Genomic DNA, 21,109 nt, shown 5'->3' with positions numbered 1-21,109 from the left:
AAATTCTAACACAAATAATTTAGACTTAAACAATTTTTATCCTATTATACATACAAATAAAAGTACTTCAACCGAAAACAAACTAGTTTAATTAAATTAGGAAATATTCTCAAACTTTTATCATAAGATAGTATTTTATATGAGTAAATATTAAAAAGATATAATTTTTTTTTATGCAGATATTAAAAGATAAAATTTTGATATAGTTAGGATAATTAATTAAACGTACACTACTACACTTTTGGTGTAATCCCAAGACTCTTATATATACTAAACAAAAAAATCAAGTAGAATTCAAAATTATTCAACTTAAGATTTTGCATATGACTGTATTTATACTCCCTGTATGGATTTGTGTTCGTTGAAAAAAAATTGTTCCTAATTGCTTTGATAGAATTATGAAGGGTGTATGTTTTTTGCTTTGACAGAATTTATGAAGGGATTATGTTTTTATTTAGGGATTATGTTTTTTGGACAATATTTAATGCTAAGGGACTAAGTTTTTACTCAGGTGAGTTAAGTTACTGGATTCTTAACTCTAAGTCCCAAAAGGTGAACAAAAAAAACTTAGGTCCCAAAAGGTGAAAAAATAAAAAACTTAGGAAAAATTGATCCCATTAATCTGAACTTTGCCTCGTCCGCCGAAAATAATCCAACTTTCGTTTATTATCTATTGCACCGAACTTTGGGGGGTATTAATTTTCGTTGCACCCAACTTACCTGCAACCGGTTAATCCGGTCAACATTTGTGTGTTACATTTTTTTTGGACACGTGTCACTACATGAATGGTCAAATAAAAAATTTTTAAAAAAAAAAACAAAATTTAAATAAAGGAAATTTTGAGTTTTACCACCAAAAAATTTCAACAAATTGTTTTTTACCACCTACTATTTTCAATCTTTTATTTTACCACCAAATAAAAAAATTAAAGTTTTTTTTTACCACCTTTACCCAATTCCGGTGACTGAAAAGTGTTGTGGGGCCCACTAAAACGGATACTTTTTTATTTTTACCCTTTTCCGATCTTCTATCCTATAAAACCCCTAGTTCATCACTTGTTGTTCCAAAAATTCGATTTATACCAATTCTCTCAATGTACTGCAATAACATCAAGCAATCAGCCATAAATCATCAGTTATCTAAAGATTTGAAAACGAATTTGCTTTAGCAGTGGGAATTGAAGCAGTTAAGGTATGTCATGCACAAGTTTAATTAGCTGATTAAATAAAAGGATTGATTCAATTAATTTGTTCATTCGTTCATGTAGAGGTTATTAATCCAGAATTTGGTCAAAACAAGTTAGCAATTGAAACCCACATTCAGTTTTTATTAAATTAGGGTTCATATTAAAATTGAAATTGGGGGTTTTATGAGTTACTGATTGTTAATAGAAGTTAGGTGTATGGAAAGCTAATTAAGGTGATTATGTACTACTATTGAAGTTGCTAAGTGTCATTTTGCAGAAGGAATGTCTTCCTTAAGTTTTTCTCCTTCAAAAGAGAGGAAATGCCAATGTGGAGTACCCTTTGCAAGGTTAACTTCTTGGACTAGGGAAAATCCTGGGAGGAAGTTTAGATCTTGCAAATTCTATGATCCAGTGACTGAATCAAGGGGCTATAAATCATTTGAGTGGATTGATCAACCAGATGGCACAAGTTGGCAAACTGAAGTAATTAACAACTTGCTATTGGATAAGAAGTTGATGAAGGGTGAGCATGCTGACTTAAAGAGAGAAGTTGATGATTTTTGTGGACAAAGAAGATGCTTGCTGAATGAGATTGATAGCTTGAAATTGAAATGCAAGGCCCTTAGCTCTGATAGGAAAAAGATGACACAGGAGGTTGAAGGCAGGAAGACATCATCTATGAATCTGTTTGTTGTGTTTGTTGTTATTTGTTTTGTTGGTTTAGTTTTAGGAATGGAACAATTGATTGTGAAATTGTTATAAGGATGTTGTGTTATTGTTGTATTGGTATGAAATGAAATGAAAATTTGGTTATGCACTGAAATGAAAATAATTGAATCCAATTACATATGCAAATGTTATAAACAGGTGCTGATCAGATTATATTTTAGAAGTGGTTCAACATACTACAAAATCAGGGTTCCTGCCCTAGTTAATATTGTTCATTCCAAATAGTTAAGTGCACAAAATGATGGACTTGCCACCCTTAGTTGTTCAAATACTTAAGCAAACTGATAAAAAAAAAAAACCACTTGTCTGTCTACAGTAAACCAAATTTAAGGCAGTAAATTACATATCATGGCCAAGTTCCCACATATCATCCTTGTGCATGAACTAATGCTGATGTAAACCCTTTGATACTGATAACTTGTGCCTGGTATTCTGCTGTCTGGGAAGAGGCTGAGAGGCTGAGGTGTGGGAAGTTTCAGTAAGCTTTGTTCTGCTCCTAGTCATGGGCTGGCTTGCTGATGCTTCCATTGCAGAAGGTTGCACTTGCTCAGTTGGCTGAGATGCATTACAAGCAGAAGATGCCTCAGCTGCTTTTTCTTTTGCCAATTCTTGAGGAAACTTCTTGATTCCAATGCTATTGGGTCCTGCAGTAGCTCCTAATGCTGCACTCTGTATACATACATTCATAATCAGTAAATAGGTACAGTACACATGACAATCTAAGTATCAAAAATAGTGTAAGTGAATTTACCTTTTTCATAGCTCTCAATTCACTCTTCCTCCTCTGTTCCTTCATCCAAGGGTTGTCCAATGCTGGCCTACCTCCTGATGGTGCTGTGTTCTGAACTTGAACTGGTGTAGGGGCAGGATCTAGAGAACAAGTTTTGGCATAATGGCCAAAACCCCCACATTTCTTGCATTGATTCCTTCTCTTCACTTTCTTGTTCTCTGAATTAGGTGCAGAACTCCCCTCCCCTTGTTCAAGCTTCCTCTTTTTAGCTTTTGGTCTCCCAGGTTGGACCTTAAAAGCTGGAGGCATAGGCTCTCTCATATGCACCTTATCCCAATGCTTGGCTCCAGGCATGGGCTGAATGGGAGTCTCATAGGCAGCCAGGTAAGTCTCTATGTGGTAGTATGGGTAGACATAAAGCTTTGGATCAACCCTTTTATCCACCAAAGCAGCAAAAGCATGGACACAGGGCAATCAGGTCAAATCCCATCTGTAACAAGTACATGTCCTTGCTTCAAGGTTAACAACACATGTATCATCCTTATACTCCACTTCATAAAGCTCACCCCTACCTAACTGGACAGTGCATGTCCTTGCATACTTTTCCAACCCATCAAACACCTTTTTCACATAAGGAACACACAACCCTTCCCATTCAGAGGCTGTCATCCATTTATCATTGGTCCTCTTCATCATGTATCTTCTAAGCCATTCCATTTGTGTTAAGATTGGCTTATCCCTAGCATCCCTTATAACAGCGTTAAAAGTCTCACACAAATTGTTTAACAACATGTTTGACTTACATGTTGGGGAGAATGCATGTCTGGACCAATGTTGGGGGGGGGGGGATATTTGCTAGGTAATCATAGGCTTCTTCAGATAAAAAGTTTATAGACTCCATAGCCACTTCAAAATCAGTCTGACCATATGCATTATAATACTAAATTAAGACACACACAGTAAAAATCAAATGGAACTAACCAAAACCAGAAACTCACAATCAACAAAACTAGGAGGATTTAACTATTATACCTGAGTGTAAGCCCTAGCTGCATTCCAAAATAGCTCTTTGAATAGAGATCCTTGGAATTGTTGTTTGAAGTTAGACCAGATGTGTCTAACACAGTACCTAGTCTCAGCCTTAGGTACAACATTCTCAAATGCTTCTAGCAGGCCCTGCATTTACACAAAAAAAAGTTACACAATAATTAGTATGCTACACCTATCTCAAACTAAAAAAACATAAAAGTCAACCTGGAAATTTATCAACTTACTTTCTGCCTGTCAGACATAAAAGTCAACCCTTCACCTTCATCTTGACCTCTAATGCTGTCTACCAATGACTCAAGGAACCATGACCATGTGTCCTTGTTCTCAATTTCCACAGTTGCCCATGCTAGTGGAAATATGTGGTTATTACCATCCTTAGCTACAGCAACTAAAATTTGGCCAGGGTAAGCACCCTTAAGATGGCAGCCATCTACTCCAATAATTGGTCTGCATCCACTAACAAAACCATCCCTTAATGGTGCTAGACACACAAACATTCTCAAAAAAAGAGGGGGTTCAGGCTGCTCTATCCCATATACAACAACCACACAACCAGTCCCAGGGTTGTGCACCACTAATGCCTTAGCATAGTCCCATACCTTGGCATACTGCTCAGCTGAAGACCCAAAAATAATTAGCTTTGCCCTATACCTAGCTAACCAAGCTTTAAAGTAGCTCACTTTAATTCCCAAATCAGTCAAAGCTCTCTCCTGTATTTGTCTAATCTTCCAAGTTGGATTGCTTCTAAACTCCTCCAAGTATCTATCAGCTAAGAACTCAGCTGTAACTTTCTTATTCATCTTTGTTCTCATTCAAAGATGCTTCAATCTCAGTGACTTGATTTTCCAAGTTTCTGACTTCACCAATCTTGCAGCATACACCTTAAATGGACATTTAACACTCTTCCTACACACACACTTAGGCAGCCTACAAGTTTTCTTGTTATACACACAGTTGCACCTCCTCTTGCAATGTATAGTCAGCCTCTTGGTGTCATTATGAAGAAAATAGTACTCATACCTATTTTCTATAGCATGAACTCTCAAAGCTTTCCTGAGTACATACACATTGCTGAACCTCAGCCCTTGCACAAGCTGAATAGGCTTTCCAAAATCAGTCTCCCCATTAAACCATGGGCCTATGCACTCCTCAACATCAGAATCACTATGAACACTCCTAAGTTCATCAGAATCCTCTTCCTGCTCCTGCTGGAAACTGATATCAATCTCCCTCAAATGCCTTTCAATCTTAGTTCCTGCACCAGCTTGTTTTTGTTGCAAATCTTGTTTCTCTTCACTGAAACACCTAATCACTTCCCTGTTCACCAACTCTGTATTCTGTCTCACCCACTCATCATCATCAACAGCATCATAAAACTCTTCTTCTCCTTCACTCCAATCTACATCAGGGTCACTAAGCTCACTATCAGACAAATCTGAAAGATTATAGTCCCCTTCACCATCCTTAAACAACTCCCTACTTACTGTATTCCTCTCACTACCTTCCACCTCCTCTTCAACTAGTTTTCCCTTCCCCTTATCTGTAGCACTAAACCTCTTAGCTGCTGCATCATCAGCATCAACCTTATCCCTACCTTTAACAGATAATCTAGGGCTTCTCCTAAGTGGTTCTTCAGTAAGGGCCTTTATTGTTGGGCTGGAAGTAACTGGGTTGGGCTTTAATTTGGGCACAAATGGATCTTTACTCAACTTATTTCTTTCTTTTGCACTCATAGAATTCCCATCATAAATATGAAAAGGTGTAATGGGAGTGGCCTGGATTGGTTCCCCACTTGTGACAAACACCTCAATTACTCCCTCCCTGTTCACTGTATCTAACAATCCTTTTATCTCTTCACTGTTCACCAACTCCCTTTTACCAGTTGTAAATGTCCTCCCCTTTTGTCTATACCAGCAACTAAACTTAGTAGGGACTTGTACATTAACAGACACAAACCCATGGACAGCAGCTTCTCTTATAAAATGCACATCAATCTTGGAGGGATTCACATTTTTCTTCCAGTATACCCATCCCCCATCCCAGCTTAATAGCCTCTTTTTCTTTTTTTTCAATTAAAGAAGGTATAAAAGCACCACCCAATGTCAATTTAAGTTGGACTTTGTTCATTCTGCTACACACACAACACATAAACATAACATAACTCAATTTAGTCCCAAATAATTCATTAATTAATGTAACTGATACTTTACACAGTGTTCAATGCAAACAAGTCTTTAAACACTTAATATATCAATCAGGTCAAAGCTTGACCACAGACTCAATGGTAAATCCACATACCAACAATATATAACCCTAATTTTTAATTATACAGTAATCACAGCATAATGCATCCACACATGTCTAAGATTCGAATTTTAGGGTTAATCAACACAAAGTCCACAACACCCCATATTTAGCATATAAAATCAACAATTACACCATAATCACACACACTAACTACAGTTAAGATGCTAAAAGATGCTAAAAGTACCTTGCTTTGTCAGAATCTCGAATCTATGTCAGTAAAGTCCAACACTTTAGGTCCCCCCTTGTTGAAAGTGACGAATTGAAGCTGAGTTGTAGGGTTTCTGTGGTGCCACCTCTTCGTTACTCCAACAGAAACATCAAAATTCAAATGGGAAGAGGAAAATTTAGGGTCAGAAGAGTGAGAAGAGGAGTGAAATTCAGAGTACTAAATGAGAGGAAGGTGAGAAAGTTAGAGGAATTAAATGAAGTTGGTTGGGGTTAATCAACAGAAGAAATAAATTGGGGTGGGTGTAAATAATATTGGAGGGAAATTAAAAAAGGTGGGCCCCACAGCACTTTTCAGTCACCGGAATTGGGTAAAGGTGGTAAAAAACAACTTTAATTTTTTTATTTAGTGGTAAAATAAAAGATTGAAAATAGTAGGTGGTAAAAAACAATTTGTTGAAATTTTTTGGTGGTAAAACTCAAAATTTCCTTAAATAAAACAAAATTTTAAAAAAAAGGAAAAATTGCTCCCATTAATCTGAACTTTGCCCCATCCGCCGAAATTAATCCCAACTTTCGTTTATTATCTATTGCACCGAACTTTGGGGGGTATTAATTTCTATTGCACCCAAATGACTTGCAACCGGTTAATCAGGTAAACATTGTTGACTTGTGATTAATTGCACACGTGTCGCATCATGATAGACTTAAAAAAAAAAAAACAAATTAAAAAAAAACCCACGCACAACCACCTCCACCACCACCACCACCCTCTATCGCCGTTCACCCTAACCCCGACCCTTAGTTTCACCGGAAAACGGTCGAACAACCCCCGACTTCCACTAAAAACCACCGACCTTCCTCCACCACCCATCCCAGACCCCGGAAACAACCTTAGCATAGTTGTTTTCGTGGCTAATTGACGGGAAAAGGGGGTGCCGTTTTCGTGGGAAGGGGGTGAAATTGAGGGTGGGGGAAGGGAAAGGGATGAATTTCGAGGGTGAGGGAGGGATGGGCGCCGTTTTCCGGCAACGGGGGAGGGGTTTTCGGGGGTGGGGGAAGGAAATGGGTGAATTTCGAGGGAAGGGGGAGTGCTGGGCGGCGGATCTGGGGTTTTAAGGGTGGTGTTCGATGCAAGGGATGGGTTTTTGGGGGTGGGGGAGGGGTTTTCGGGGGTGGGGGAAGGGGTGGGGTGGCTGGGCGGCGGTTTTCGATGGCAGGGGGAGGGGTTTTCGGGGAGGGGGCCGAAATTCCGGCGGGGTGGAGGTGGGGGTGTGGTGTTTTCCGGGAAAGGGTAGGGGGCTGGGTTTGGTAGGTTTTTTTTTAATTTTTGTTTTTCTTTTTTTTTCTTTTTTTTGGACCTATCACGTGTTGACACGTGTCTAGGTAACCTGCTACATCAGGTTGGCTGACCTGTTGGGTGCAACGAAAATTAATACCCCCCAAAGTTCGGTGCAATAGGTAATAAACGAAAGTTGGGATTAATTTCGGCGGATGGGGCAAAGTTCAGATTAATGGGAGCAATTTTTCCAAAAAAAAAAACAAAATTTAAAAAAAAAAAAACAAAAAATAAACCCACCCCTTCCCCCTTAACCACCAGCCCCCCACCCAAACCACCCATCCTCTAGCCCTCCCCCACCCCTTCGACCCCACCTAAAAACACCCCCCACGCAGCCGGAAAATCGCCCCCAACCCCGACCACCACTCCCCACCTGCCGAAAACGAAGGGGAAGGGGGCGGAAACGACGGGGAGGGGGAAACGACGAAAACGAAGGGTAAGGGGAAGGGGATTCGGGTCGGAAAACGGCGGGGGAGAGGGGAGGAAATAGGGGTGGGGGAGGGGTTTTCGGAGGTGGGGAAAGGGAAAGGGGGAGGGTTGTGCGCCGGTTTCCGGGAGTGAGGGAAGGGTTTTCGGGGTTGGGGGAATGGTTTTCGTGGGTGGGGGAAGGGAAAGGGTGGGTTTCGAGGTAGGGGGAAGGCTGGGCGACGGTTTCCGGCAGCAGGGGAGGGCTTTTTCGAGGGTGGGGGTGAATTTCCGGCGTAGTGGGGGTGGGGGTGTGGTGGCAGCCGCTGGACGTGGGTGGTTTGGGGTTTTTTTTTTTTATTTTTTTGTTTTTTGTTTTTTTAAAAAAAAAAAAATTAAGCCGCTCATACGCTGACACGTGTCTAGGTAACTTGCTACAACAGGTAAGATGACCTGTTGGATGCAACGAAAATTAATACCCCCAAAATTCGGTGCAATAGATAATAAACGAAAGTTGAGATTATTTTCGGCGGACGAAGCAAAGTTCAGATTAGTGGGAGCAATTTTTCCAAAAACTTATACCCTAACAATGTATTTAACTCCCTTAATTCCCCATATGCATGTACCAAACAAAACACCCGGTCGGACGACTAGCTGAACATTTCCTCCCTTTTCTCCATCCACCCAAAACCCTTTACTGCTACTACTCTCTGATAGAGTGAGCGTAGAAAATGGCCGAAACCAAAATTGTAGTTCATGAAGACGATCGATTGAGCTCACTTCCCGAAGAAATCCTCATCAATATTCTCTCTTTCCTTCCAATCCACTCCGCCGCCACCACCTCCGTCTTATCCCACCGTTGGCGGCACCTCTGGACCGGAGTCACCAGCGTTGTTATTGATTCTCGATCAGAATCCACCGCCATAATTGACCACATTCTACAGAACCTTACATCTCGGAAACTCCACAAGTTAGCTCTCGATTTGGACGATTTGGAAGACCCGGAAGTCGCCAGAGCATCAGTACCTTGGTTTCGACAAGTTTGCCGCCGAAATGTGGAGAATATCATATTCACTACTGGGCGAGATGGTAATTATTCCTACTTTATACCCTCGTTTCTGTTCAATTCTCAATCTCTGGTAACTTTGGATTTAGACGGTGTGTTTCAATGGCCCAAATGTAAGGGTTTACGTTTTCATCTGCCTAATTTGAAGAAACTTATCATAAATTACCTTGATGATATCCCTCTTTGGTTGGAGACTCTAATTAGGTCTTCCCCACTTTTGGAACTTTTGGATTTATTCTTCGAAGTATTTTCATATGCGGATTTGTCTACTTCTGTTGTGAATATAATTGCCCCCAATTTGAAGTCATTGTCTATAAGTATGACATTTTATTTCTCGAGTTTGATTCAACACGCTAGAGTATGTATTGATGCCCCCAAATTGGCTAACCTTAAAATTCATGATTGCAATTCAATTTATTACTTTCTACGGAATCCAACTACATTAGTCAAAGCGCATGTTTACTTGGATAACATTGAGTCATGGCAGTGTTTAAATGAAGAGGATGAGGAGGATCATGGCTTGCTGGAAGGAGCACATAAAGAATATCTTCGCCAGGTGGTCCAATTTGTTGGAGGATTGTCTAGTGTTAGCAGTCTGAAGCTGAAGCTAGAGAGTCCAACCAACATATTCAGATATCGTAGTTTTGTGAATCTGCCAACCTTTTCTAATTTAACCCGCCTTGAAACAAAGGGCACTATGGATTTGTTGTGTTACTTACATTGTTTTCCTAACTTAGTGCAACTTGTGGTGTGTCTATGGTCACAACCCTTTCAAACACTTTCTTTTCTTATGAAGCAAAGCTATTGGTTGCCACCGGATTCTATTCCAGATTGTTTATTAGGTAAGCTCAAGACTATACAATTAAGTGAAATACAGGGGACCGACGATACCCTGAGGCTGCTAGCGTATATTCTGAGTAATGCAAATGTTTTGGAAAAGCTTTACATACGTCTTCGATTGGTAGAAAGGGTTAATCCAAAACATGAATGTGAAGAAGCATATGCAATGTGGAAGGAATCTCAGTTCTGTAAGTCGCTGTTTAAACTTCCAAGGAGGTCCTCAACTTGTGAGGTTGTGTTTTCTGGTAGCTTTTTCAGAGCATCAGGTAATGCCTTACCAGGCGGATACCTTAGCTGTCAAATGTATGTGGGCCGCTAAACCTAATATATGCAACTTGTTTTCCAAATGCAAGCATTCATGCTTATGGGTTGCAGCCTTGCAGGTATTGACTACAAAATTCTTAATTACTTTCGGTTATGCATAATTGCATATAGTTTGGTTTAGGCTTAACAATGTTTCTAGAAATGCTGGATATGTATCAGGGTATTGTAGCCTTGCAATATACTCCGTAATGTACTGGTCTTTAACTCTTTTTTATAGTTAAATTCAAGTTTTTTTTTAACTTTATGGTTATGCCTATGGTAATATTTCATTTAAAATGCATTAGTTTCTTAAGGAAATTATCCAAAAGCTGAGTAATTAACCAGTAGGGTTATAAAAAAGGGAAGCATTTTGCCTCTTGTCTTTTGGTTTTGAAAATCATAGATATACATTTTTTTTTTTCAGTAAAGCTAACAGATTGCGTTCATGTTCAATCTTCATGTTGCTAAAAAGGAGTATGTCGAGTGCAAAATCTTTTCGAGAAATCACATCAGGGTTTTGTGTCTTTGACTATTGAATACTCATTTTATTTTCTGCTTTAGGACAATTGTTGAAATTTAGACTTGCTATGAAAGACCAAAGGGGAGGAAGGAAAAAAGGGAGCAGGGAAAGAATGAGTTGACCGAGGATAAGAGAGAGAGTGTGTAATAGAAAAAAATCATGGTTGGGGGGGGGGGGGGGGACTCCTTGTAATGTCAGAAACTCTGATGACAATAGCATATCCAACTGATGATGGGATGGAACTCATGGAAGTGTAAACTCCCAGTCCTATTTCTTATTGCTACAACTAGTTCTTTATTCTTAACTTAGATTCAGCAGTTATTTTTTTATTTTTTTTCTTTTTTTGGGAAGCATGTATAGTTGTATACAATCAGTAGAAATTAGAGTAACTGCGATTGTTAACATGGAAAGATCCCTTTTTCTCTAATGTATTAAAGCTTTTGAGCATAAGAACTTAGAGTAGAAATGATGTTGAATTAGGCAGGTAGATATTTTTTTTTCCTTCACTATGTGTAATGGGGTTACCTTTTGGTGACAAACTAGAAAAGAAAATAGGGTAATCTTTGGGGGACGCATAGAGTATAGCTTAGACTCAAGGAAGGGCTTATTGAATATAGTGGAGTTTATCATAAACGATGGTTGAGCATCACCTGCATATAGAATGGCTATTGTCACTCTTTTATTTTTTATTTATGTTTGATAAACCCTTGTACATTTGAATTTCATTTACCTGATGCACTTTATTTCTAGAGTATTATTGGAGAAATATGCATGATGTAATATGGGATTTCAAGGTATATCATACAAGTTTTACCATACTGTTATTTTAATATCTCTTCACTTACCGGTTACAAAAGTAGTTCACTAGATCTAGATCAGCAAAAAGAGAGACCTTAAGTTGCTTCTGTAATATCAATAGTGTTAGCTCATACGACTTTGGAACCGAGGTGGATTTAGTGGAGGTTGCAGTTGGTGGTGAACTGGTGAAGTAACAGACTGATTTGAGCCCGTTGGTGGTGAACTGGTGAAGTAACAGACTGACTTGAGCCCGTTGGTTGTGAAGCTCCTGTCTGACTCGATAATTAGAATATCCTGGTTTTGAATTTTCCAATTGACTAGTCAACTTGATTTGAAGCTCCTGGTTCACTTGAATGATTGAATTTCCTGAAAAGTTCAAGTATTCGTTGACTAAATACTTCTTAAGAATGAGTATCTTATCTCTTGACTACAATAGACCTCCCTTAGAATCAGGAAGGTGGATGTTTAAGCTTGAGAAGAACCTATGCAGGTGCTACCATTCCTACCAGCATCAGTTGAATCTTTGCTAAAGCTTTCAACGTTGGATCTATAACATACTTGCATAGTTGCATCAGTAATTCAGTATGGTACTGTGTCAATATACTTTATCAAAATTCAAAAGAAGTCTGGTGGTTCATGGATGATCAAACTTCCTAAAAAATTTGACTAGAGAAATTTAGAGTTGTTTTATAAATGGGGAATAAAATTATTTTTAATATATAATATTTTAATGTAGTTTTTTGCCAAAAAAGGAAGTGTAACACTTAAAAAAACACGGCCGAAAATGGAAAGTGTAACACTTAAAAAAAATACGGAGGGAGTATCAATTATACGTGTTATAATTAACTTACTAAACATATTATTGTAGACACCCAAATGTGTCTCCCCAAAACCAAACTCAGTGATGAATGCCTTTCACATCATTTTATTATCGAACAAAGTAAAAGTGTGAAAAATCTAGCTATGATGAGGATGTTCAAGTCAATAATTTGCGGGTTACAATTAGGTCGGGTCATTTCCAATTCGGGTCATATTCGGGTTAAATTAACTATAAATAGATAATTATCATTTTTATCAAACTAAATATTTCTTTTGTATATAATATATATGGCAACATACTAGGGAACTATAGTCTATGATTTAGGAAGATCAGATATTTGACCATACAACAAATATATACTACGAAGTATAACTTTGGGGATGATGCTCCTTTCTTTTGCTGGCCCTGGACCGACTTGGTCTCCCTAGACAAAAAGCTTTGATCAACAATAATAAGGTGGTCTAAATTGCATTTAAGGTGATTTGAAATTGGGTCAAGAACAATATGGGTTGAATTTAGGCCAGGTCAATAATAAGTCGTGTTGATTTCAAGTCGGGTTAGTAACAGATCGGGTTGAATTTTTGGGTCGGGTTAGTATTAGGTCGGGTAAAATTCGGGTCGGGTCAATGATAAGTCGGATTGAATTAGGATCGGGTCAATAACAAGTTGGGTTGATTTCGTGTCGGGTTTGTGACATGTCGGGTCAAATTCGGATCGGGTTGAATTCAGGTCGGGTTAAAAACAAGTCGGGTTTTGACGGGTTAAAACAGGTTTGGGTCGATTTCGGTTCAAGTCGGGTTCGGTTCAGATCAATAATTTACCGGTTACATTCAGGTCGGGTCATCTCTAGGTCGGTTCATGTTCGGGTTCGGGTCTCACATACTCGGGTCAACTCGGGTCTAGGGTTGGTTTCAGGTTGGGTCAAGTCGGGTTTGAGTTACCATATTTTCGGATTCAGATGAGTCGGTTAATAATCGGGTTCAGATCGGTATTTTGGGTCGGGTCAGCTTTTGACGGCTCTAGTTTCATGTATTAATTCGGGCATTGTCCGGACCCAAAAACTATTTGTGTGTCAAAAAGTCGTTCCCTATCCTCAAATAATCAAACAGTCATTTTTATTTTTAAAAATCCATAAAATGTGGTATTATTTCCGGCCATTTTCCCTTTTTCATTTGGATTAAAGGTTCCAATCCTAATACTCCCTCCGTCCCCGAAAGAACGACCCTTTTGGGCTGATTTCGCGGGTATTAATAAAATTAAATAAAAAGAAGTAAAAATATATTGGAAAGATAAATTTACATGGGGTTTATAAAAAAAATAGAGAGAGAAGTAATAAAAGTATATGGAAAAACAAAATTTTATAGGAAAATTTGTAATTATTATTAATCCCAACTTTGAGCCATTTACTTTCATTAATCCCAACTATCGATTATTCCTGAATAATCCCAACTTTAGGGGTGTTTTCTTTTATTAGGTCCAAATTACCGGTGACCTGAAGAAAAGGTAAACTCTTTTTTTGTTTTTTCATATTGCCACATGTCAGCTTTTAAATGGTCAAAATAATAAAAAAAAATCTTTTAACAAAAAAAAAAAAAATCTGAAAACTCCTCCCCCCTCCCCCCTCCTAGCCCGCAGACACCGCCACCAGCACCACCTCTCTTAGCCAGCGACCTACCTCATCCCGATGAACCACCCAACCCAAACCCTTGCCCAAGAACCTGAAACCCCTCCCAACTAGCAACCACCAAGTTAACCCCTCCCAACCACCAACCCGCATACTTTCGCAACTGCCATTGTTGAACCTTCTTATTCTTCTTTAGCTTAATTTTTCAGCAGTTCTGATTTTCTAGGGTTAGAAATGATTGAATTGAAATGGGGTTGAATTGAATTGAATTGGTTTTAATTTGGGGGAGAATTGAAATGGGGTTGAACTGGTGGTTGGTGTTTGGTGTGGGTTGGTGGTGATTGGAGGTGAAATGTGGGAACAGGGGAATTAATTGGCGGGCTGCAGTTTGTTGTGGATTGGAGCTGGTTGTTTGAGGTGTTGGCAGCGGTTGCAGATGGTGTTATCGGTGGTGATGGCTGCGGGTTTTTGTGGGGTGAAGATATGCGTGTTGTGAGGTGGAGTGGTGGCAGGGAGTAGGGGAGTTGTTGTTTTGGTGTGAGATGCTCTGGGTGAGTTAGTGGTGGGAAATTCGTGAACGGGGGGGAGGCAGCCTTCCGGCGTCAAAGCTTGGGTGGCACCGTGGCAGTCTGGCAGATCGGTGGTTGGGGGGTGTTTGGCTGGGTTTGTTTTGTTTTTTTTTTTTTAATTTAATTTTTTTAACCTATAGAATGTTGACATGTGGCAAATGACTTGCTATTACAGGTTTGGTAACCTGTAAGGCCTGATAAAAGTCAATACCCCCTAAAGTTGGGATTATCCAGGAATAATCGATAGTTGGGATTAATGAAAGTAAATGGCGTAAAGTTGGGATTAATAATTACAATTTTTCCAATTTTATATGGGGAAGCTAATTTTGTAAAATTATTATTGCAAATTAGTGGATATTTTAATGTTAATGGGTCATTTTTTTTGGACTAAAATTAGGCCAAATGGGTCGTTTTTTCGAGGACGAGGGAATACTTAATTAATAATTACTCAATATCCATGAGACCATTACTCCATGTACCAAACAAAACACTCGGCTGTCCTAACCAAAAAAAAAGTGGAATGCTAAACATCGCCCGCAAATCTCCACATAAAGCCCGCAAACTTATGTTGAAGTTACAATATTGCCCTTTACCTTAAAAAAAAACACAACCTCAATAAAAATCAAAGTACGGGGATGTCGAGCCTCGTGGCAGCAAGGTGGTTGGCTCGTGGCAGCAAGGTGGTGGTGGCTCGTGGCGGCAAGGTCCGGCAGCCACGTCCACCGGCCTGGCGTCTGGGCAGGACGCCCAGCCACAGTGACTAGCGCCTGTCCCAAACGCCACTCACCGTGGCTGGGCGTCCTGCCCAGACGCCAGGCCGGTGGACGTGGCTGCCGGACCTGGCGCCACCACCAGCCGTCGGCCGTCCTGGCCAGGCGCCCCACCACCTTGCCGTGGTTGTTTTATTATTTTTTTTTAATTTTTTTTTTGTTTTTTTGTATAATATTTTTTTTTTTTGGAAATTGAGATTTTTTTTTTGTATTTTTGTGTAATATCATGTTTTTTTTTTGTTGGAAATTGATAATTTTTTGTTTTCTTTTTTTTTGTGTAATATTGTGTTTTTTTTTTTGTTGGAAATTGAGAAAAAAATATTTCTTTTTTTTTTAATATTTTGTTTTTTTTTTGGTAACTGAGAAAATTTTTTATTTTGAATTTTAAGCAAGTTAAATGTAAAAAAAAATAAAAATAAAAAAAAAAATGGCCGGACCACCACCCTGGAACCGGCGCCTGGCCGGGACGCCGCCAACATGGTGGTGGCGCTTAGCCGGGATGCCAGTACCATGGTTATGGCGCCTGGCCTGGAAGCCTCAACCATGGTACAGGCGTCCCGGCTAGGCGCCACCGCTATGGTGGCGGCGTCCCGGCCAGGCGCCGGTGCCACGGTGGTGGCGGCTCCTCCGGACGCCAGCCATCTTTTCCGATGACATTCGTCGTCCCCCGGATCTCCGGCCTCCCCCGGCGTCCCCGTACGACTCCACATTTTTTGGTGAGTGAAATTTTCGTTTTCAGAGAAAATTGACAAAGGGACAAAACTGTCAAATCATATTAATTTTGTGGGCTTTATGTAGTAATTTGTGGGCGATGTTTAACAAATCCTAAAAAAAAAAAACATTCGGCTGTCCTAAAAAAAAACAACTTCCTTCGATTTCTCTCTCCACCAGTCCACCCAAAAGGCCAAAACACTTGCTGCTAGTCTGCTACCAGCCACTTTATTCTGTCTGAAAGAGTGAAAGTAGAAAATGGCCGAAACCCAGATTGTAGAAAAGGAAGAAGACAAAGATGATCGATTGAGCTCACTCTTCCAGACGAAATCCTCATCGAAATTCTGTCACTCCTTCCGATCAAATTCGCCGCCGCCACCTCCATCTTATCCCACCGTTGGCGTCACCTCTGGACCGGCGTAACCGGCGTCAATTTCTTTGATTGTGTATCAGAGTCCACCGACATAATCGACCTCGTTCTACAGAAGCTTACATCTCGGAAACTCCACCAGTTTGTTCTCGATTTTGACTATTTTGACGAATATCCAGAGGACGCCTATGTATCAGAATCAGTATCATGGTTTCGACAAGTTTGCAGCCGAAATGTGGAGAATATCATATTCACTACGCCTCGAGAACAAGGTTATTCTTACCGTATACCCTCTTGTCTGTTCAATTCTCAATCACTGGTAACTCTTAGATTATACTCTTCGTTTATATGGCCCAAATTTAAGGGTTTGCGTTTTCATCTCCCTAATTTGAAGATGTTTGATCTAGATGACCTTGATGATATCCCTTGTTGGTTTAATGCTTTTATTAAGGCTTGCCCACTTTTGGAACTTTTAGAAATAGTGTTCAATTTAGAAATGTATTCAACTTTGTCAAATTCTGATGTGAATATAATTGCTCCCAATTTGAAGTCATTGTCTATAACAATGGAATTTCAGTACCAGAGTATGGTGAAGCGCCCTAGAGTATATATTGATGCACCCAAATTGGCAAACCTTGAGATTCATGATTGCAATTCTATTTATTACTTTCTCCGGAATCCAACTGCATTAGTCAAAGCGCATATTGACTTGAAGGATAATGCCAAGTTATGGCAGTATTTAGATGAAGAGGGTAATGGCTCGTTAGAAGGAGCACAAAAAGAATATCTTCGCCAGATGGCCAATTTTGTTAGAGGGTTGTCTAGTGCTAGCAATCTGAAGCTGAAGCTAAAGAGTCCGACCAACATATTCAGATATGGTAGTTTTGTGAATCTGCCAATCTTTTCTAATTTAACCCGCCTTGAAACAAAGGGCACTATGGATTTGTTGCGTTCCTTACATTGTTTTCCTAACTTAGAGCATCTTGTGGTGTGTCTATGGTCAGAAGACTTACAACCCTTAGAAACACTTGGTTTTCTAATGGAGTAAAGCTATTGGTTGCCACCGGATTCTATTCCAGATTGTTTATTAGGTAAGCTCAAGACTATACAATTAAGTGAAATACAGGGGACCGACGATACCCTGAGGCTGCTAGTGTATATTCTGAGTAATGCAAATGTTCTGGAAAAGCTTTGCATACGTCTTCGATTGGTAGAAAGTGTTAACCCAAAACATGAACGTGAAGAAGCATATGCAATGTGGAAGGAATGTCAGTTCTGTAAGTCGCTGTTTAAACTTCCAAGGAGGTCCTCAACTTGTGAGGTTGTATTTTCTGGTAGCTTTTTCAGAGCATCAGGTAATGCCTTACCAGACGGATACCTTAGCTGTCAAATGTATGTGGGCCGCTAAACCTAATATATGCAACTTGTTTTCCAAATGCAAGCATTCATGCTTATGGGTTGCAGCCTTGCAGGTATTGACTACAAAATTCTTAATTACTTTTGGTTTATGCATAATTGCATATAGTTTGGTTTAGGCTTAACAATGTTTCTACAAATGGTGGATATGTATTAGGGTATTGTAGCCTTGCAATATAATGTATTGGTCTTTAACTCTTCTCTATTAAGTTTATATGTTAAATTCAAGTTATTGTACTTTTTTTATGGCTATGCCTATGGTAATTTTATATTTATTAATGCATTATCCAAATGATTAGCAGTAATTATTCAGTAGAGGTTATAAAAAAGGGAAGCATTTTGCCTCCTGTCTTTTGGTTATGAAAATCATAGATATACATATTTTTTTTCCCAGTAAAACTAAGCTAACAGAGTGTGTTCACGTTCAATCTTCAAGTTGCTCTTTGCTATATGTTTTGGTCTAAAGTCGGTGGCAGTTTTAAAATTTTGGAAAGAAAATGAGGAGCATGTCGAGTGCAAAATCTTTTCCAGAAATCACATGATGGTTTTGAGTCTTTTGACTCTTCAATTCTCGTTATATTTTCTGCTTTGGGACATTTGTTGAAATTTTAGATTTTCTATGAAAGACTTAAGGGGAAGAAGGAAAAGGGGAGCAGGGAAAGAGTGAGTTGATCGAGAATAAGTGTGTGTAACAGAAAAATTTTGGCGGGGGCCTAGGGGAACTCCTTGTAGCATCAGAAACTCTAATGACTATGCAGACACATATCCAACTGATGATGGGATGGAACTCATGGAAGTGTAAAATCCCAGTCCTATTTCTCATTGCTACAACTAGTTGTTCTTTGTTCTTAACTTAACTCAGATTCTGCAGTTATTTATTTATTGGAAAATTTGTTCAAAAGGACCACTTAAGTGGCCTCTTTTGTTCAAAAGGACCTATTAACTATTAAGCCAAAAGTTGTTCAAAAGGACCAAATAACACATTTTGGGTTGTTGAGTGGGACCAAGTACTATTTTCAGGATAGTCAACGCCGGACTCCGGCGTTGACCGTCACGTGCCTTGCACATGACTCTTTAAGTTGGGTAATTTTTTTTTTTTTTTTTTTTTTTTTTTTTTTACCCAGAAATCCCAATTACCCCCCCTTTGATCCCATTTCTTCTTCTTTCTCACTCCTCAAACCTTACTGTTCATGGCATGAACTTTGCTCTGCCATTGTTGGTGAGATCAGAGCAGCACTTTAATAGGCTCATAAAGGTAAGGTCTTTTTGTTCTTCTCACTAATGATACAAGTGCACAAAATACAAGTAAACTAAGAAGTTGATGATTGTTAATGTCAGCTTGTTGACCACAGTTGATGTTAGCTACTGCTAGATTCACACCCAAACTCTTCATCCTCTCATGCTCTTCACTTAGCCTCTTCTTCTCTTGTTCCATGCAAGCTACTCTTGCCTTGCAAACTCATATCAGAATATAACCTTTGTTTCTCACTCACCAGCATATTAGTCACATCTTTTTGCCACTCCAACATGTCTTCATCAATCCATTCGAAGAAGTCGCAACCCTTTGCCCAGTTTTAAAGTTGTAAAATTTACAGCTTCTAAATCGTCTTCCAGGGTTGTCATGGGTCCAAGATGTCCTTTGCGCCAATGGAATCCCACAATTGCACTTAGTTCTCTTCATTTTGCTCAGATTTAATTTGCTTCAAATCCAATTTTGAAGAAAACACAAAAACGAACCACAACAACCCAAGATATCCAAAAAATCGAGAAATTCAAAACAAATTCAAAGCCTACCTTGTGCGAATTGTACTCAATTTAACTCAGGATGATTTTGATATGAGAAAGAGGGCGCAATTGGATCCGATCAAGCCATGAACAGTTAGCTTCGAGGGGAGAGAAAGAAGAAGAAATGGGATTAAAGGGGGGTAATTGGGATTTCTGGGTGGAATGAGGGGAATTTTTTTTTTTAACCGAACTTAAAGAGTCACGTGCCGAGTCCGGCGGCGTTGACTAGCATGAAAATAGTACTTGGTCCCACTCAACAACCCAAAATGTGTTATTTGGTCCTTTTGAACAACTTTTGGCTTAATAGGTCCTTTTGAACAAAAGAGGCCACTTAAGTGGTCCTTTTGAACAAATTTTCCTTATTTATTTTTTCCGCTTTTTGGGAAGCATGTATAGTTGTATACATTCAGTACAAATTAGAATAACTGCAATTGTTAACAGGGAAAAATCTCTTTTTCTACGATGTATTAAAGCTTTTGAGCATAATAATTGAGAATAGAAATATTGTTGAATTGGGTTGGTAGATATTTTTCCCTTTACTATGTGGGGCAAGAAATGTAGTAGAGAGGGATGGTAGGGTCATTGTTGATAATATTGAAGTGGAGCCATCATTTGTTGACAAACTAGAAAGGAAAATTGGGTAATCTTTGGGGATGCAATGAGTATAGCTTAGACTCATGGAAGGCTTATTGAATTTAGTGGAGTTGTTCTATCATAAATGATGGTAGACCATCACCTGTATATAGAATGACTATTATCAATCTTCTTTATCTTTGTTTGATAAACCCTTTGCAAGAGATCAACCCAGACCAGTTGTGCATTTCACATATGCTCGGAGAAGGCCCAAACAGAAGTCTGATGGGGAAATAGAAGCTGGACAGTGAGCTGGAAATTAGTTACAGGGAGGGGTATTTTTGGTAATCTGGGAAATAAGTTTGTTAGTCCTTGTTTTGTGTGCTGAGTTTGTTATTTCTGCTTGTTATTTTTGAGTATTTAAGGAAGGTTTGTGAAGGGGGAATGTATCTAGAAAATTATTGTGGGATTCATTTTTTTGGGAGAGCATCCTTTCCTCTCGAAAGAGGGGAGTTGTATTGTGGTTTCTCTGACTTGCATGCATTACAATCTATCATATTTTGGCTGATTAATTCTCTTGCTCTGCTTGAATCACTCTGTTTTCTGTACTAATCTGTAGCACCCTTATACATTTGAATTTTAGTAACTTGATGCACTTTATTTCTAGTGTATTATTGGAAAAATATGCATGATGTAGTTTGGAATTTGAAGGTATATCATACAGGTTCTACCATACTGTTATTTTGAGATCTTATCACTTACAGACTGCATAAGTAGTTCTAGATCAGTAAAAAGAGAGACCTTAAGTTGCTTGGTTAAGTGATTTCTGGACCTATAATGTCATTGTTTTAGTGACCTTCGGACCTGTAATGTAAATCAGTTGGGCTGGCAATGTGTGGTGAAGTAATAGACTAATTTGAGTTAGCTGGTGGTGGAGCTCCTGTCTGACTAAATTACTAGAATGGCCTTGTTTATGAAGTCTCAAATTGGCTAGAGTCAACTTGATTTGAAGCTCCTGGTTTGCTTGAATAA

The 21,109-nt window shown here is 39.1% G+C and overlaps 3 protein-coding genes across 3 annotated transcripts; 2 read left to right on the top strand and 1 right to left on the bottom strand.

The window, feature by feature from the left end:
- Window positions 1-2,300: 2,300 nt before the first annotated feature.
- Window positions 2,301-4,496, bottom strand: LOC110683922. Its single transcript, XM_021860325.1, has 6 exons — window positions 3,921-4,496; window positions 3,679-3,822; window positions 3,450-3,586; window positions 3,194-3,394; window positions 2,668-3,079; window positions 2,301-2,585 (listed from the first exon to the last, which is right to left on the bottom strand). The coding sequence occupies exons 1-6, from the start codon at window positions 4,494-4,496 to the stop codon at window positions 2,301-2,303; spliced, it is 1,755 nt and encodes a 584-aa protein (XP_021716017.1).
- A 3,558-nt stretch (window positions 4,497-8,054) lies between these two features.
- Window positions 8,055-10,338, top strand: LOC110683690 (F-box/FBD/LRR-repeat protein At5g22660-like). Its single transcript, XM_021860079.1, has one exon. It carries the CDS (start codon window positions 8,644-8,646, stop codon window positions 10,135-10,137), a length of 1,494 nt encoding a protein of 497 aa, XP_021715771.1. The 5' UTR covers window positions 8,055-8,643; the 3' UTR covers window positions 10,138-10,338.
- A 5,446-nt stretch (window positions 10,339-15,784) lies between these two features.
- LOC110683827 (putative FBD-associated F-box protein At1g78730) lies at window positions 15,785-17,594 on the top strand. Its single transcript, XM_021860242.1, has 2 exons — window positions 15,785-16,575; window positions 16,881-17,594. Exons 1-2 carry the CDS (start codon window positions 16,492-16,494, stop codon window positions 17,349-17,351), a joined length of 555 nt encoding a protein of 184 aa, XP_021715934.1. The 5' UTR covers window positions 15,785-16,491; the 3' UTR covers window positions 17,352-17,594.
- Window positions 17,595-21,109: the final 3,515 nt, after the last annotated feature.

Source organism: Chenopodium quinoa, unplaced genomic scaffold (assembly GCF_001683475.1).
Source record: "Chenopodium quinoa cultivar QQ74 unplaced genomic scaffold, ASM168347v1, whole genome shotgun sequence".
NCBI classification, from domain to species: Eukaryota; Viridiplantae; Streptophyta; class Magnoliopsida; order Caryophyllales; family Amaranthaceae; genus Chenopodium; species Chenopodium quinoa.
The sequence above is the reverse complement of the archived record's forward strand: the minus strand, read 5'-3'. Positions and strand labels throughout refer to the sequence as shown.

What these genes read in the sequence shown, in the direction of transcription:
- LOC110683690 (XM_021860079.1), top strand. Translation starts at nt 8,644, where the DNA reads ATGGCCGAAACCAAAATTGTAGTTCATGAAGACGATCGATTGAGCTCA.
- LOC110683922 (XM_021860325.1), bottom strand. Translation starts at nt 4,496, where the DNA reads ATGAATAAGAAAGTTACAGCTGAGTTCTTAGCTGATAGATACTTGGAG. An exon ending in TTATGTCTGACAGGCAGAAA is followed by an intron (nt 3,823 to 3,920) that starts GTAAGTTGATAA and finishes GTGTAAATGCAG; the next exon opens with GGCCTGCTAGAAGCATTTGA. An exon ending in AATTGAGAGCTATGAAAAAG is followed by an intron (nt 2,586 to 2,667) that starts GTAAATTCACTT and finishes GTATGTATACAG; the next exon opens with AGTGCAGCATTAGGAGCTAC.
- LOC110683827 (XM_021860242.1), top strand. Translation starts at nt 16,492, where the DNA reads ATGTATCAGAATCAGTATCATGGTTTCGACAAGTTTGCAGCCGAAATG. An exon ending in CACTACGCCTCGAGAACAAG is followed by an intron (nt 16,576 to 16,880) that starts GTTATTCTTACC and finishes ATGGAATTTCAG; the next exon opens with TACCAGAGTATGGTGAAGCG.